We start from the raw sequence: 14424 nt of genomic DNA on the forward strand, positions 1-14424 counted from the left end.
CGGAGAGGACAATTCGCACCATAGAGGACATGATCCGACTATGTGCGCTAGAACGGTCATCAGATTGGGAGAAGAATTTTCCATTGGTGGAATTCGCGTATAACAATAGTTATCACTCGAGTACCGGCATGTCGCCATTTGAGGCCATGTACGGAAGGCCGTATAGAACGCCTTTATGTTGGACGGAAGTTGGAGAGCAGACAAGTTTCAATCACAAGTTGATTGATGAGACGACAGAGAAGATCAAGTTTATTCGAGAGAGCATGAAGAAGGCTCAAGATCGCCAAACGAAGTACGCAGACCGTAAGAGGCGAGAAGTGGAATTCAAAGTTGGAGACATGGTGTATTTGAAGGTTGCACCACAAAAAGGAAAGGATCGTTTTGGCAAAGTGGGAAAGCTTGCGGTAAGGTTTATCGGACCAAACCGGATTGAGAGAAGAGTTGGCGAGGTAGCCTATCGGTTATCAATGCCCGAGGTGATGCGATTGCATAAAGTCTTCCACGTTTCACAACTACGGAAGCATGTGCCAGATCCTAGAATGATTGTGCCAGAGCCTATCAAGGAGTTGGAGCCAAATCTCACATACCCCGAAGGACCATTTGGAATAGGGCAAAGAAGGANCTATCATTGGCCTGGATTGAAAAGAGCAGTGGCGAAGTGGGTGAGCCAGTGTAATTCATGTCAACGAATCAAGGTAGAGCATCAAATGCCAGCGGGATTGCTTCGCAACTTGCCCATACCGACTTGGAAATGAGACTCTATCTCTATGGATTTTATTACCGGTCTACCTATAAGAAAAGGGAGGATCAATGACGCAGTGTGCGTAGTGGTTGATCGTTTAACCAAAGTAGCCCGTTTGGTTCCAGTGAGAAGCACTGATCAAGCGCCAGTCCTGGCAGAGAAGTACATAGACGAGATTTTGAAGCTCCATGGAGTACCAGCGAATATTGTTTCCGATCGTGATCCAAAGTTCGCGTCAATATTCTGGCAAGATTTACATAGGGCGTTGGGAACAGATGTTCATATGAGCACCTCTTTTAACCCAGAGACTAACGGGCAAACGGAGAGGACAATTCGCACCATAGAGGACATGATCCGACTATGTGCGCTAGAATGGTCATCAGATTGGGAGAAGAATTTGCCATTGGTCGAGTTCGCGTATAACAATAGTTATCACTCGAGTACCGGCATGTCGCCATTTGAGGCCATGTACGGAAGGCCGTATAGAACGCCTTTATGTTGGACGGAAGTTGGAGAGCAGACAAGTTTCAATCACAAGTTGATTGATGAGACGACAGAGAAGATCAAGTTTATTCGAGAGAGCATGAAGAAGGCTCAAGATCGCCAAACGAAGTACGCAGACCGTAAGAGGCGAGAAGTGGAATTCAAAGTTGGAGACATGGTGTATTTGAAGGTTGCACCACAAAAAGGAAAGGATCGTTTTGGCAAAGTGGGAAAGCTTGCGGTAAGGTTTATCGGACCAAACCGGATTGAGAGAAGAGTTGGCGAGGTAGCCTATCGGTTATCAATGCCCGAGGTGATGCGATTGCATAAAGTCTTCCACGTTTCACAACTACGGAAGCATGTGCCAGATCCTAGAATGATTGTGCCAGAGCCTATCAAGGAGTTGGAGCCAAATCTCACATACCCCGAAGGACCATTTGGAATAGGGCAAAGAAGGACTCGGAAGTTGAAGAATAGAAGTATTCCTCAAATCCAAGTGTTCTGGGGAAAACAGAACCGTAAGGTCACCACATGGGAAGATGAGGATAGGATGCGTGCCAAGTATCCTCAGTTGTTTGCGGAAGAAGATGAGGCAGGACCGTCAGAACCCTATGGAATTCGGGACGAATTCTATTAAGGGGGGGAGAATGTAGTGACCCTCACCAAGGGATAAAGTTTTGACGTCCATTCAAGTCCAAAAGACCGGGAAAAGGAAGGCAGAAAGAGGAGCTGGAAGTTTGACGAAGGGAAGTCCGTGAAAAAGTTAACAGACCAAGAGTTGTCCGAGTCGTCCGAGACGTACCGCACGTACCGTCCGGGACGCATTACCCGGCAATCGCCGAGAAATGCCGAGAGTACCGAGTACCCGAGAAAGTGTCGAGTACTCGAGGGAGAGTAACGAGTACCCGAGAAAGTGTCGAGTATTCGAGGGAGCTACCGAGTACTCGAGGAAAGCATCGAGTACCCGAGGAACGTTGCCGATGGATGCCGATAGTTGCCGAGAGAACTGCCGAGGACCGGCGAAGGTCAACCGAGAGTGGAAAAAGTCTTCCCCAAGAATCACTTAAGGAAGTTAAGTGGATTAATATTTTAATCAAGAAGACTTAGTGGAGTTAAGTGGGTGAATATTTTATTCAAGGAGGCTTAGTGGGTTTTTAGTGGAGCATTAAAGAATTCAAGGGAGTTTAAGTGGAATTCAAGGTGTTGAAGCAAGGAGCTTCCAAGTGTTGAAGTCCCTCTAATAGGGAGAGTGCATGCGACTCCCATTGGCTGTCTCCACCGCCCACTTGTGCTATAAATGAGCTCTCATTCCTCTCATTTTCGCTCAAGGAAAGAAGGGGTAAGTTAAGAGAAATTGAGAGAGAAAGAGTGAGTGTTTGGGAGAGAAAGAAGAGAAGAAGAGAGTGTTTGCAAGAGAAGACTATCGACCAAGACCATCAACGTTAGATCGATAAGGAAATCGATTCTAACCGAAGGAGAGATCCGAGTAGCCGCGAGAAGAGCTTCATCAAAGGAGATCATTCGTCGACGGTTTACTGTGAGTTCAGGCACATATTTGCATCGGCTTAGATGGAGATTTAAAACATCCATCTAGTGCGCGGTTTTGCATGTTGCATGTATATGCATTTGCTTGAAGTTCTTTTATGTTTTCTTGTTTAAATGCATGCATGGTGAGGTTGTGCCAGTTACTAGGTCGAAATGATCTAGTAACAGAAGGCGATATTTGGTTGAGTTATTGGTAAGAATATGGGTTTAAGTCCCGTATAAACTCAAGTAAGATCTTCGGTGAGATCTTAAAACGTTTTAGTCCGCGAGAAATTCCGGCTAAGTGTTGTAAGATTTGGTAGTGCGATCCATCCCGTTCCGTGCCACATGCAGCCGCGACATGCAACCCATGTTCGTGTGTGTGCAAGGTTGGTCACGAAGAGCTCGGAGGTTACTGGGCTCGCTACCCTGGCCGAGGCTATTTACACGACGGTGTAATTTTGGCTGATATCCAAACGCTTGCCTTTGTGGTTGCGATTTGGAGAAATCAGGAGGGGTTGGGGGAGAGGGATGCATACCGGGCCCAAATGAAAATTAAAACTTGTTAAAAACTGTTGTTTCTTTTCAAGTTTTGTTGTTGCATGTTGCATGTTGTTGTGTGTTGTTGCATGTAGTTGCGATTATTGGTAGAATGTTTTTGTTAGCTTGATAAGCTTCCGCATGTCATCTCTGATGGTTGTTAAGTTGTTTTGCTTTCTTGCTTGTTAATCGCTTATGCTTGCATGTTGTTTATCAGTGCTTGCATGTTGCTTGTTTTTGTTCGCATGTTGGTTTATTTACATGCATGTTGTTTGTTAATGGGGAATTTGGGGTTTGGGATTTATTTCTCTGCAGGAACCCTGAGCTCACTAAGTAATCTTAGATTACTTATGATAATATTGTTGTTCTGCAGGTGACCCTAGAGGGAACTAGAGGGCGTGGTGAACGATAGGGCTCCGGAGTAGTTTTCTTTTTGGTGTCTATTGTCAAATAAAAGTATGTGTAATTGCGAACCAAACTTTGGCTCTATGCCTTGTGAACTATTTTATGTAATCGGTTGTGGAAACTTGTTTAAATTTTAATGTATTCGTATTTTCTCTTAAAAAGAGCGGGTCGTACTGGTACAGACTTAGTCCGGGTCGGCCCAACGCACGGCGTATCCGTAGGGTTGCAAAGCCTGCGGGATATGTCGTGTGGTTGGGAACCTCGCCGAGGGACTGGTCGAAGGGCCTGATTCGTTCTCGCACCCGGCCTGACCTTTGACGAACGTTCCCATAGTAGCGCTCTGGTGCCGTCCGATGGCCTGGGTGGTCATAGTACGGTTCGGGGGCGTTACAGACCAACACAAGATTGCATCGACCGATGCTAGATGCACTTGCATCGATCGACACTCGCACTGCATCGACCGACGTATGCTCGACATAACACAAAAACCCTAGGTTTTACGCGCCGTCCTCGCACTTGCATCGACCGACGCAAGTGCATCGACCGATGCAATGCCGAGCATCGTGTTTCCCCGAAGCTTCTCGCCGGATCTTCGTTCCTACAACCACAAAACTCGATCCCAAGCCACAAGAAAGCTTCCTAGCGTCCCAAATAACAATCTAACAAGCCTAACAACACATAACAAGCAAATCAGAGAGATCTCTAGCTTAGATAAGCCATGGCCATGGACTTACCTTTGCCAAGAAGATTCTGAACCTTAAACAAGAAAAAAAAACGCTCATAGGAAGCTCCTACAACGATCCCAGCTACAAATCTCTACAGGAACAGCCTCAAATCACCCAAAATCCTCAAGAACACTCAAGAACCTTTTTTCTCTTTTGTTTTCTCTCAAGAACGGCCAAACTCGCCGAAAGAGACAAAACTCGAGTTTAAGAGTTTTCCCTAAACCCAAAACGCAGCGTTTAACTTAAAACTCGACCGAGAAAACCGAACCTGCATCGACCAATGCACCCTAAACCGGGAATTCGGTTCGCGGATGTTACAAAAGCTTTTAAATTTGGACGCCTGATGTATCAAGCATCTTGCTTATTCATAGTTGGAAGCATTAGTCTTATTTATAATGTTTCTGAATCATTGTTTAAATCTTTTCTAGCCGATGTGTGATGTTGTACATAGTTCTTTTATTTCCACATATTTTAAATTTTCCTTTAAAAAAAAATCTTAATAATATAGAAAACTATCATATTTTAATAAAATGTTAATTAGTGACATGTTTAATCCCTATTGGCCGTTTAAAATCCCATTTAGACAGTTTTAGGAGCTTATAGCTGCGTCTTTTATGGGTGATTTACTCAAATGTTACACATTTTAGGTAATATTACCAGAATCTACAAAAAAACTTTTTTATGACTAGAATATTTCGGGTATTTTCAAAATACCCAGCATGCCTCTGTTTTATGTTACCGGAAAAAACGTAATTACAAAAATACCATTGCCACGTCAGAAATCGCTGACGTGTAACCATAACTCAGCCGTAACACGTTACAGAGATATGTTGCGGCTGAGTTATAGGTATGTTGCGGCTGAGTTATCAAAAAAAAAATTTGAGTAAGAGCGGACGGCTAAGTTAGAGCATAACTCAGCCATGCGTTACGGCTGATTTATTAAAATCTGGCTGAGTTATGGTCTAACCCAGCTATCCTTACGGCTGAGTTTTCACCCAATGGTTGAGTTATCACTACGACACGGCTGAGTTACCATTTCCCGACTGGCTGAGTTATGAAAAACGGCTGACTTATGAGATGTTGTTATGGCTGAATTATGGTAAAAAAAACTATAACTCAGCCGTGATAGGCTGAATTATAGTACAACTCAGCCATTTGACGGCTGACTTAGTAGCAAAAGATTAATTACTAGAATATTATTCAAATACGGCGGACTTATTAAACGATACGGCTGAGTTACATATTTTCAATTGATGAAGTGGCTGAATTTGGCAGCAATTTATTTTGCTTTTTAATTACTGTAATGTTTTTCATGTTGTGACTGAGTTATAATTTGTTTGATGGCTGAGTTTTATTTAGGCTGAGTTATTAATTGTTTGATGGCTGACTTGCCGCCAGTGGTAGGTGGGCAGGTTCCAGCGGCGCAGCCTGTGGGGGGTTTGCAGGCAGGTGTGCAGACGGAGGCCGAGGTAGTGGACGCTCAGTATATGCAGATGATGGTGCAGCTACAGCGAGTGGGAGCGGGGTCTTTCTCGGGAGGTATGGATCCGAGTGTGGCTGATGAGTGGAGGGAGCAGATGGAGGATATTTTCCAGTCGCTTCGGTGTCCTAACAAGTATAGAGAGGATTTGGCAGTGCATTACCTGTCAGGAGATGCATGTGTGTGGTGGAGGTCGGTGATAGCACGGAGGGTGCAGCAGGATATGACTTGGGGAGATTTTGGGAGGGAGTTTAACTCCAAGTATTTTCCACAGGAGGCTCTTGATCGCATGGAGGCGCGGTTCTTGGGGTTTACTCAGTGGGACCGTACAGTGCGAGAGCTGGATGCAGAGTTCAGTCAGCTTGTGGGGTATGCAGGCCGGGCATGGGAGCCAAAGTCGGCTCAGGTGCGGAGGTTCTTGTTGGCTCTGCAGGATGATCTGAGGACTCGGTGCAGAGTGAGGAGCTATGCTACGAGGGCGGAGCTGGTTGAGGTTGCAGCTGGGATAGAGGATGACTTGAGGTCACAGTAAGTGGTGGTCAGTCCAGCGGCTCAGTCAGAGGAGACATTGGAGCAGAGCATTCAAAGCAAGGATAGGCAGTTGGAGCAATAGCGTAAAAGGAAGCGGGAAGAGACGAGAGTGGCAAACCAAGGTGGCCAGGGATACTATGGGCACGGGAGCATGTATCACATGTTGGCAAGCTGTCCCAAGAAAAGTGACTCGCAGGAGTATCGTCGATGGTGTTATCATTGTGGGGAGGAGGGGCATATCAGGCCTTTCTGTCCTAAGAGGAGGCAGATGATGGAGGTTGTGACCGGGTGCCCATTCCGGCGCTTAGTTTTAGTTTTTGGTTTCTTTCTTTCATTATGTATTTTCGTTTGGAGTTGTAAACGATTATTGCATTTGAGGTTCTAATAAAAGTTGGAGTTCTTTGGATTTGGAAATTGTGAAACCAGTGGAAAGGAAATAGCTCTGGAATTCTATAAATGGAAAGTTTCCATAAATAGAAGGTTGCTATAAATGGAAAGTTTCCATAAATAGAATGTTGTTATAAAAGGAAAATTTATAAAAATGGGAAGTTTTATGAATAGTTAAAGCTTGCCTATTAATGGAAAGTGTTGAGGTAGATCTAGTCGGGAGATACTCGATGACATCAGGCTTGTTTGCTCAAGATCGTGTGGGCCCAACTCATGTGATACCGATAGCTCGATGGACTTTGTGGCCAGAGAGTGGGAGTGGTATATTTGCTTTGGATGACAATCCGAGAGCGCGCTTTAGGGTGACGACCCTAGAGAGGGATTTTGAGACTTCCTAGATACTGTAGCTGTGAGCCGCGGCTCGGCAGTGAGCCGCGGCTCGGCAGTGAGCCGGTATGTCTCGAGGGTTGCAACCCAAGAGCGGGGGGAGTGGGCGTGTGAGACTCCCTGGATACCGTAGCTGTAGGCTATGGCCTAGCAGTGACCCGGTATGTCTCGAAGGTTGCGACCTGAGAGCGGGGGGACTGTGAGTGACTTCCTGGATGCCGTAGCTTAAGGTGGTGATAGCGAGTCAGCATGATTCGTTGGTTACGACCACGTACAGGGGAAGCACTGAGTTGTGAGCAAATAGTGTCTTTGATGTGAGTATATTGGCTAGAGGGAGACCTCATGGTTCAGTCGGAGGTGTGCAGGATGTTGCGACAGCGGCACGGGAAACCTTGGCTGACGGTGTTCAGTCCGGTCGGTGGACATGTGAGCCGTGTTGACGGTGGCACAGAGGTCCTTGACGGATGGACGGTGCTGCGGGATTCGAGGACGAATCCTTATTGGTGGGGGAGAATTGTAACATCTGCGAACCAAATATCGCATTTTTGGTCTGAGTGTCGATCGACACCCTTGGTGTATCGATCGACACCCTTGGTGTATCGATCGACACCATGTATTCCGGGTTGGTCTTGTTGGTTTTAATTTTTGTTTGGTTCGGTTTGGTTCAATTAGAAATCCCTAAACCGTGTATTTAAGGTGAAGGACGACCCAAGTCGAGGGTTTCTGTTGTTTTGGTCGCCGTTGTGTGAGAAAAAGAGAGAAAAAGGAGAGAAAGCGTTGGAGAGTGTTTCTGTGAGATTTTGGCTTGTTCTTGGTGGTTTTTGGTGAGATCTGTGGCTGGGGAAGAGAGAGTTGTTGCTAGGAACGAAGGAGAAGCTTGTGAAGGTGTTGTTTCCACCGTTTCTCAACCCAATCTTCCTGTAAAAGAGGTGAGTGCTTGACCATGGTTGATCTAAGCATGAGATCTCTTTTGTTTGGGTTGTTCTTTGTTGCTTGTGTGTTTTGCTTGCTTGGGTTCATTGTTTTCATGTTTCCCATAGGTTCCCGAGATGTTTGGGTGAGTTTGGGACGAATTCGAGATGATTTGAAACGGAGGATCGACGTTTGTGTTCTTGCAGTTTGCGTCTGCAGAAGCAGTGTCGATAGACACCAATGTGGTGTCGGTCGACACCATTTTGTTCTAGCATCGATCGACACCGACTTAGCGTTGGTCGACACCAGTCTCATCCAAGACTTGTTTTCCTGGTTTGATGTGTTGTTTGTGTTTTGTTTGCTTGCTTAAACATGAGAGTCTCAGATGCTTGTGTGTATAACCTAGTAGATGGGAGGATGGCCTCACTAAGTATTTATGATAATACTTACGCATCTCAATTGTTGTTTGTGGTGTGCAGGTAAAGGCAAAAGTGTGATCGTGGAATCATGGCGATGAGGAGGAGGATGATCTAGGGTCTTGTTTGTGTGTTGTCATGATATATTGTATATGTTTGAACCATGGATAGAGTTATGCTAGGTTGTTGGATAGAATGGTTAGAAATGTTATTGTATTGGTTTTGTATTATTGATATGTTTCGGCTGTGCATATTATTGGATGTTGGTTTATTATTGGTTGGTTAGTGTGTGGGGGTTGGTTTGTTTAATTAAGTTGTATGGGATGCTTAATTATATATTTTATTAAATTATTAAAAAAAAAGGGTCGGGTTGTTTCAAACTCAGCCAACCCTCAAATTAGAATGACTAAATAACCGACCAAACCAAACCAGAAACTATTTTTTCATTATTTTTGGTTAATTACGGTTAATTACGGTTATATTCGGCTTGCTATCGGTTATATTAAGTTAATCTACCGAATTTGGATAACATTTGGATTATTTATGGTTATATATTCATCTAAGCGATCCATAACCGGAAATAACCGAAAAGTAATTTTCAAAATTTTTTAATTTTTTAAATGGTTATCATATTAGTATATCTAAATTACTACCTTAAACCAAACACAATATAACCAAAACTAAACTGTTATATTAAAATTCATACTGTTGGAAATATGAACTCTAAACCTCAAACCCTAACCCCTAAATGTCATGTTTTGAATGTTTTACACATTTTGATCAGACTATGTAAAAATCAATCTTTGTCTATAATTATTACTTTTTATTGCTTATAATGATTGTAATATTCATTTTTTCATTCTATATTTTAATTTTGAGTTATAATAATTCTAATTTACAAATATTTCATAAGTCAGCCGTTTATGTCAATAACTCAGCCATATAGTCAATTGTTTGAGAAATACTTTTATTTCTTTTATTAGCAATTCGAATTCAAAATTTTTTAATTAATTTGAATAATATATTGTGAGAAAAGCTAACTTTATGTATTTATCATGTGTGGATCTGAGCAGGCACAGAATTAGTAATTTTTCGCGATTCCCCAACAACACTTTTTGTGATATCGAGACACGTTTTAATTAGATAATTTATTAGGAATCTGACAGAACGAAAGACCCAGGAAAGAAAGAAGAATACGTTTTCATTTTATTGAAAAGACCCTAAAATGAGGAAATTGATCTATTTTCATTAGAACAAATAACCTTTTTGGATCTTTAAAATTCAATAGAACAAATATAGTCCATAACCAGAATAGATCATGAACAAATATAGTCCATAACCATAACCAGAACAAATTATATGCCAAAATGTCACAAATTTTTAGATCATGCCAAGCCATATGTTCAGCAACACACACGTGAGTAAATGGACATGCCCTTTTGCTTGAAACTTTTAGACAAACCACTAAGACCATATATTTTACCTATTTACATTCAGTGCATTTGCACCTCCTTCCGATTGGTCTTCAATGTCAATATCCTGTAGGATGTGGCCACCATTCAAGTTAAATTCAGGAGCAACCTTTACAATGGCTGTACAGCCACAGTGTCTTACGACCACCACCCCCAAGGTAGACGTATCCTATATGATCAAAGTAAATCTCAGTAACAAATCCAACAAGAGCAAGCTAAGAAAATCACCTCAAGCTAAAAAAATTACATGAACTGTCGCACTCTCATCAGCAGTGATCCCTTTGAGTAAATTTCTTTGAGCAAGTTCTTCCTGAGAGATCTCTAGAACCTGGGTCCCATCACTCTTTCGGTCAAGCTTGGCACTTGCATCAGGATCATCTCTAGCCACCCTTATAATTAAATCACCTCTTCTTTCTTCATGGAAAGCCAATGCACCAGGATCCTTTGGTGAGCTTTGATTACTCTCTAGTACATATTTAATAGTTTCCACTGCCTTGAAAACTGAAACGTCGACAAATAGACTGTGGAGTAGAAAAGCCTTCCTATCTCGAACCTGTCTCTCTTCAGGTGTTTTACAGGGCATTGCTGCCAAAATCGCAAATTCCTTTGCCCACTTCCTCTGATCATGCTTACCAGACCGGCCCACTCCACCACCATCCCCTCCCCATGTCTCATCTTCCACTGGAAGTGACGGAAAAGTAGATGGGCTATCTGCAACAACCGGAGGAACTACCCAAGTGTTTGCTCGAAAACCATAAGGAAGGTTGCCAAACTGAAAAGTGAATAACAATAATTATATGTTGAAGTTACCTATGATCAACTATAGAATTCCAGTGAAACCATATAAGGTATATTCACGTACCTTATTGTGCTCAATGAAAGATTTCATAAGAGCATCATAAGCCTACAGCCACAATCATATATCACCGCAATTAATCAGAAGTCAAGAAACCATAAAGGTAAAACTTTTTAGGAATATGTATCTCCAAACTTACCGCATCAAAAGGCCGGCTAATCTGTTGCAGCAGCTCAACCAAGGAGTGACACAGAAGTTGCTGTTTCCCCGCTGGATAAAAACCTGTTCTTGTTGCATTAACAGTGAAAGGCTTCCCACTTGACACTTTAATCTGTATTTTGACAAACAATGGTTTTAGCAAAATTACTTAAAAAGTCACACTTCCCAAATTCCTAGTTTCAAAAGAGAAAGAGCACTTACATCGATTTGAAACAAATAATCTAATCCTTTTTTATCTTTAGATGGACGAACAAACCTTCTGATATCTGGCAAAATTAAGAATCCGGAATCATCAAACGAGAGATCAAAACTCAGAACAATTCGATGAACAGATGAGAAAAATATAAACTTACATTGAATCGGAGGAGTAAGGTAAGAGAAGGAGAAAAATTCGTAAAACTGCCCGAGACAAGTCGGCGGGCACATGTTGATTTCACCCTTATCGGCGCCTTCCGCCGCCTGAGACTTAGGGCTGAGACCGGAACCTGAAATAACTGCATCCTTATCGGCATGAGAATCTCCCTCAGTCGAGTTTGACTCTTTCTTTTCAGAGTCTTACTAATGCTAAGAATTGGGAACGGATCTGAGGTCTCCTGTGGTAGTATGAGAGGCGGATAAACAGAGTACTATGACTAGATCTCATCGATGACATATTCATACGACGGAAAGAGGAAGAAGAACTCGCCAAAGTAAAGATCCGGCGGAAAGAGGGTACCATCATTGTAGCACTAATTCACTAACTGCTACTAACAGTGTCAAAATTGGATGTGAACTCTATTATAGAGTTATTGTAGCGCTATTATAGGTCTCAGAATGATTTAGCTAGAAAATTCACTATTGTAGCTAGAAAATCATTTAGGAGGCAAAATATTTAGCCAAATTTCTAGTTTGTCCGCCAAACTTAGCTCATCTTTTTTTCCCCTAAAAAACACTTCTGAATTTTGATGCAGAAAAAACAACTTTTATACAAAAAAGAAAATTCAATTCATTTATCCCAAATTCTAATTCAAAGAAAATTTCCCCTCTTCTCTCCACTTTTCCTTTCTCTCTGATCTCTACTCTCTCTCAGACTCCGTCTCTCTCCACATCAGCTTCGTCGGCGATTTCTCTTCTTCCGCTGCCACCACTTTCTCATCCATCATCTCAGCCGCTGTCACTTGAGGTGGCCATTCACATGGTTGCCAAACTGAGTCTCATGACCAGCAAATCGCCAAAGCCTTGATCTTTCCTCACTTAATTGCAATTGGTATTCTTATTATGAACTAATCAATTTTCTCAAAGATACTAATTTTTAGGAATCGATGTTTCTTTCTAAGTCAATGAATTTCTCAATCTGATTGTGTCTGTAATATCTGCGTTTATAAAGTCTGTAGCTTTTTTTTTTTGCTGTTTGAAGTTAATTATTGTTTAGCTGTTTATTACTTTACTCATGATTTTGTCCTTATGTACGATATGATAATAAATTATGTGTCTTTTTTGTTTTTGGATGTGTTCTTCACTAAACCTCAGAGTTTGGGTTTGTAAAATTTTTAGGTGTTGGATCAACAATTGGAGCAGGGGTTTATATTCTTGTGGCAACAATGGCGAGAGAGCATTCAGGACCTGCTCTAGCCTTTTCATTCTTTATAGCTGGTGTTTCTGTAGTAGTCTCTAGTCTTTTTCCTTCAGTTGGAAGTGCCTATCACTACTCTTACATTTGCGTTGGTGAAGGGTATCATTTCACTTGCTTGTTTAGTTATCTAGCAATTTGTTGCGGTTTCATTAACCACTCGTTGAAGGATTTGGAGCTTTTGATGTTTTACTTATGAATTTTGTGGGATTTTGCAGAGTTGCATGGTTAATTGGCTGACACTGATTCTGAAATACACTCTTGGTGGTTCAACTGCTGCTTGTGGCATATCTCTAGATCTGGTATTATGATGCCCTTTGACTAATATATTCTGCTTGCATTTCATAAGGATGTTTTGAGTTGGTTTCCTCTGTTCATTTGGCCTCAGACTCGCATCGCATGTATTCATAGTATTGTGTTTCTTGAAGAGTTGATATATATATATATATATTTTTAGATAGGTGTCTTATTTACTTATTTCTTCCAACTTGTCCATACGGAGAAGCAGGACTTAGAAAGTCAGTCGAATGCTTACTTATCTTCACGTCTCATCTCTTTTCGACCTTAGTGCTATCTGCACGGGAAGACAACAATAACAGCAAATTAGTACTTGTTCTTTTTTTGTTATCGCAGTTAATGAGGTTTTCAATCCTCTCGTCATTTGATTTCAATATAAACTTTTTTTTCTTTTAATTTAGGTTTTGAGATGGGTTGGTGGAGGGAGAAGAAGAAGAAGCCATTATCTGATTTTGGCTACGAATGGTATTCAGGTCAAACAGAGAACCATCACAAAATATTCATCAGTAAAATTGTAAGAAGGTCCAAATATTATGAAGTTTACTTTTGCCGCGACATAGCAGTTTTGATGTAGTAGTTTTTGTATCAATTATTTTATCAATCCACAGTTTACATTAATCAACACACTAAGAATATACAAAGATGCTTAATCTATTCTAAAACAGGAAATATTCTTTTGTCACAATCTTATCTAACAAACTGATTAAAAGAGATAAATAAAGATAATTCTAACAATGCAAACTCAAAGAAACAGAACACAACTAGCAACAAGCTTTAAATCAAGATTAAACAAATGAACCTTGGGCAAGGTTATTGACTTGAGAGATAGTTAATCAATCCTAGATGTCTAAAAAACATTCAAGAACAATCCTATGGCTAAGAACACTTATGCAAATCAATCCATTTCCATGGTAAAGATTATATGCTAATCAAGTGATAATCAACAATTTCCAAAGGCAATCACAAGGTAAGCAAAGGCAATCACAAGGTAAGCATGCATTAATATCAAGTCTAAATACCACTAAGCACCCTAATCATCAATAAGAGATGATAGATTGAGAGATTAGAAGAAGAAATTGCTATTAAAACTTAGAAATCCTCAATTATCCAACAAACCAAGAGAAGATAATTTTAAGAACACTTACTAAAACAAAAGATAAGATATGAGATATGTCTCCTTAATAGGTTTAGAGTATTTATAGGAGAGTAGAAGANATTGAAAGTCAATAGAGGCGACTTGTTCCATTTACAAGGGAAACACGTCTAAAGACGATTGTGCGGACCACTAAGAGTCCGCGTGTCCCTAAGTCCTCACTTGACCTAATGTATTTAAACTCTCTCTTAGCTTTGTTCCTCTTTAGACTTGTATGAAAATAAAACTTTTCCTCAAGAGAGATTCTTGAAACTTGTCTCACTCTTCTCTTTCTTCAATCCGGGATTGAACCTTGAGAAAACCCTAACAAGCCTCGAACCGGGTTCGACCTTGTTAGAGACCGTAT

General features: G+C 41.5%; 1 protein-coding gene and 1 long non-coding RNA gene across 2 annotated transcripts; one reads left to right on the forward strand and one right to left on the reverse strand.

Annotated features, from left to right (window-relative positions):
- LOC104710846 (protein TSS-like) lies at positions 9869–11463 on the reverse strand. Its single transcript, XM_010427505.2, has 6 exons — positions 11373–11463; positions 11221–11285; positions 11000–11131; positions 10867–10908; positions 10252–10776; positions 9869–10173 (listed from the first exon to the last, which is right to left on the reverse strand). The coding sequence occupies exons 1-6, from the start codon at positions 11443–11445 to the stop codon at positions 10012–10014; spliced, it is 999 nt and encodes a 332-aa protein (XP_010425807.1). The 5' UTR covers positions 11446–11463; the 3' UTR covers positions 9869–10011.
- LOC104710847 lies at positions 12059–13547 on the forward strand. Its single transcript, XR_755100.2, has 4 exons — positions 12059–12265; positions 12553–12730; positions 12847–12930; positions 13327–13547. It is a non-coding gene; the product is annotated as an uncharacterized LOC104710847 (long non-coding RNA).

Source organism: Camelina sativa, chromosome 9, assembly GCF_000633955.1.
Source record: "Camelina sativa cultivar DH55 chromosome 9, Cs, whole genome shotgun sequence".
In the NCBI taxonomy this organism is placed as follows: domain Eukaryota; kingdom Viridiplantae; phylum Streptophyta; class Magnoliopsida; order Brassicales; family Brassicaceae; genus Camelina; species Camelina sativa.

Excerpts from the sequence above, each read along its gene's own strand:
- LOC104710846 (XM_010427505.2), bottom strand. The coding sequence starts at position 11,445 with ATGTGCCCGCCGACTTGTCTCGGGCAGTTTTACGAATTTTTCTCCTTC. Across the intron at positions 11,286-11,372 it reads CCTTACTCCTCCGATTCAAT|ATATCAGAAGGTTTGTTCGT; the intron begins GTAAGTTTATAT and ends TAATTTTGCCAG. Across the intron at positions 10,909-10,999 it reads TTAGCCGGCCTTTTGATGCG|GCTTATGATGCTCTTATGAA; the intron begins GTAAGTTTGGAG and ends TTGTGGCTGTAG.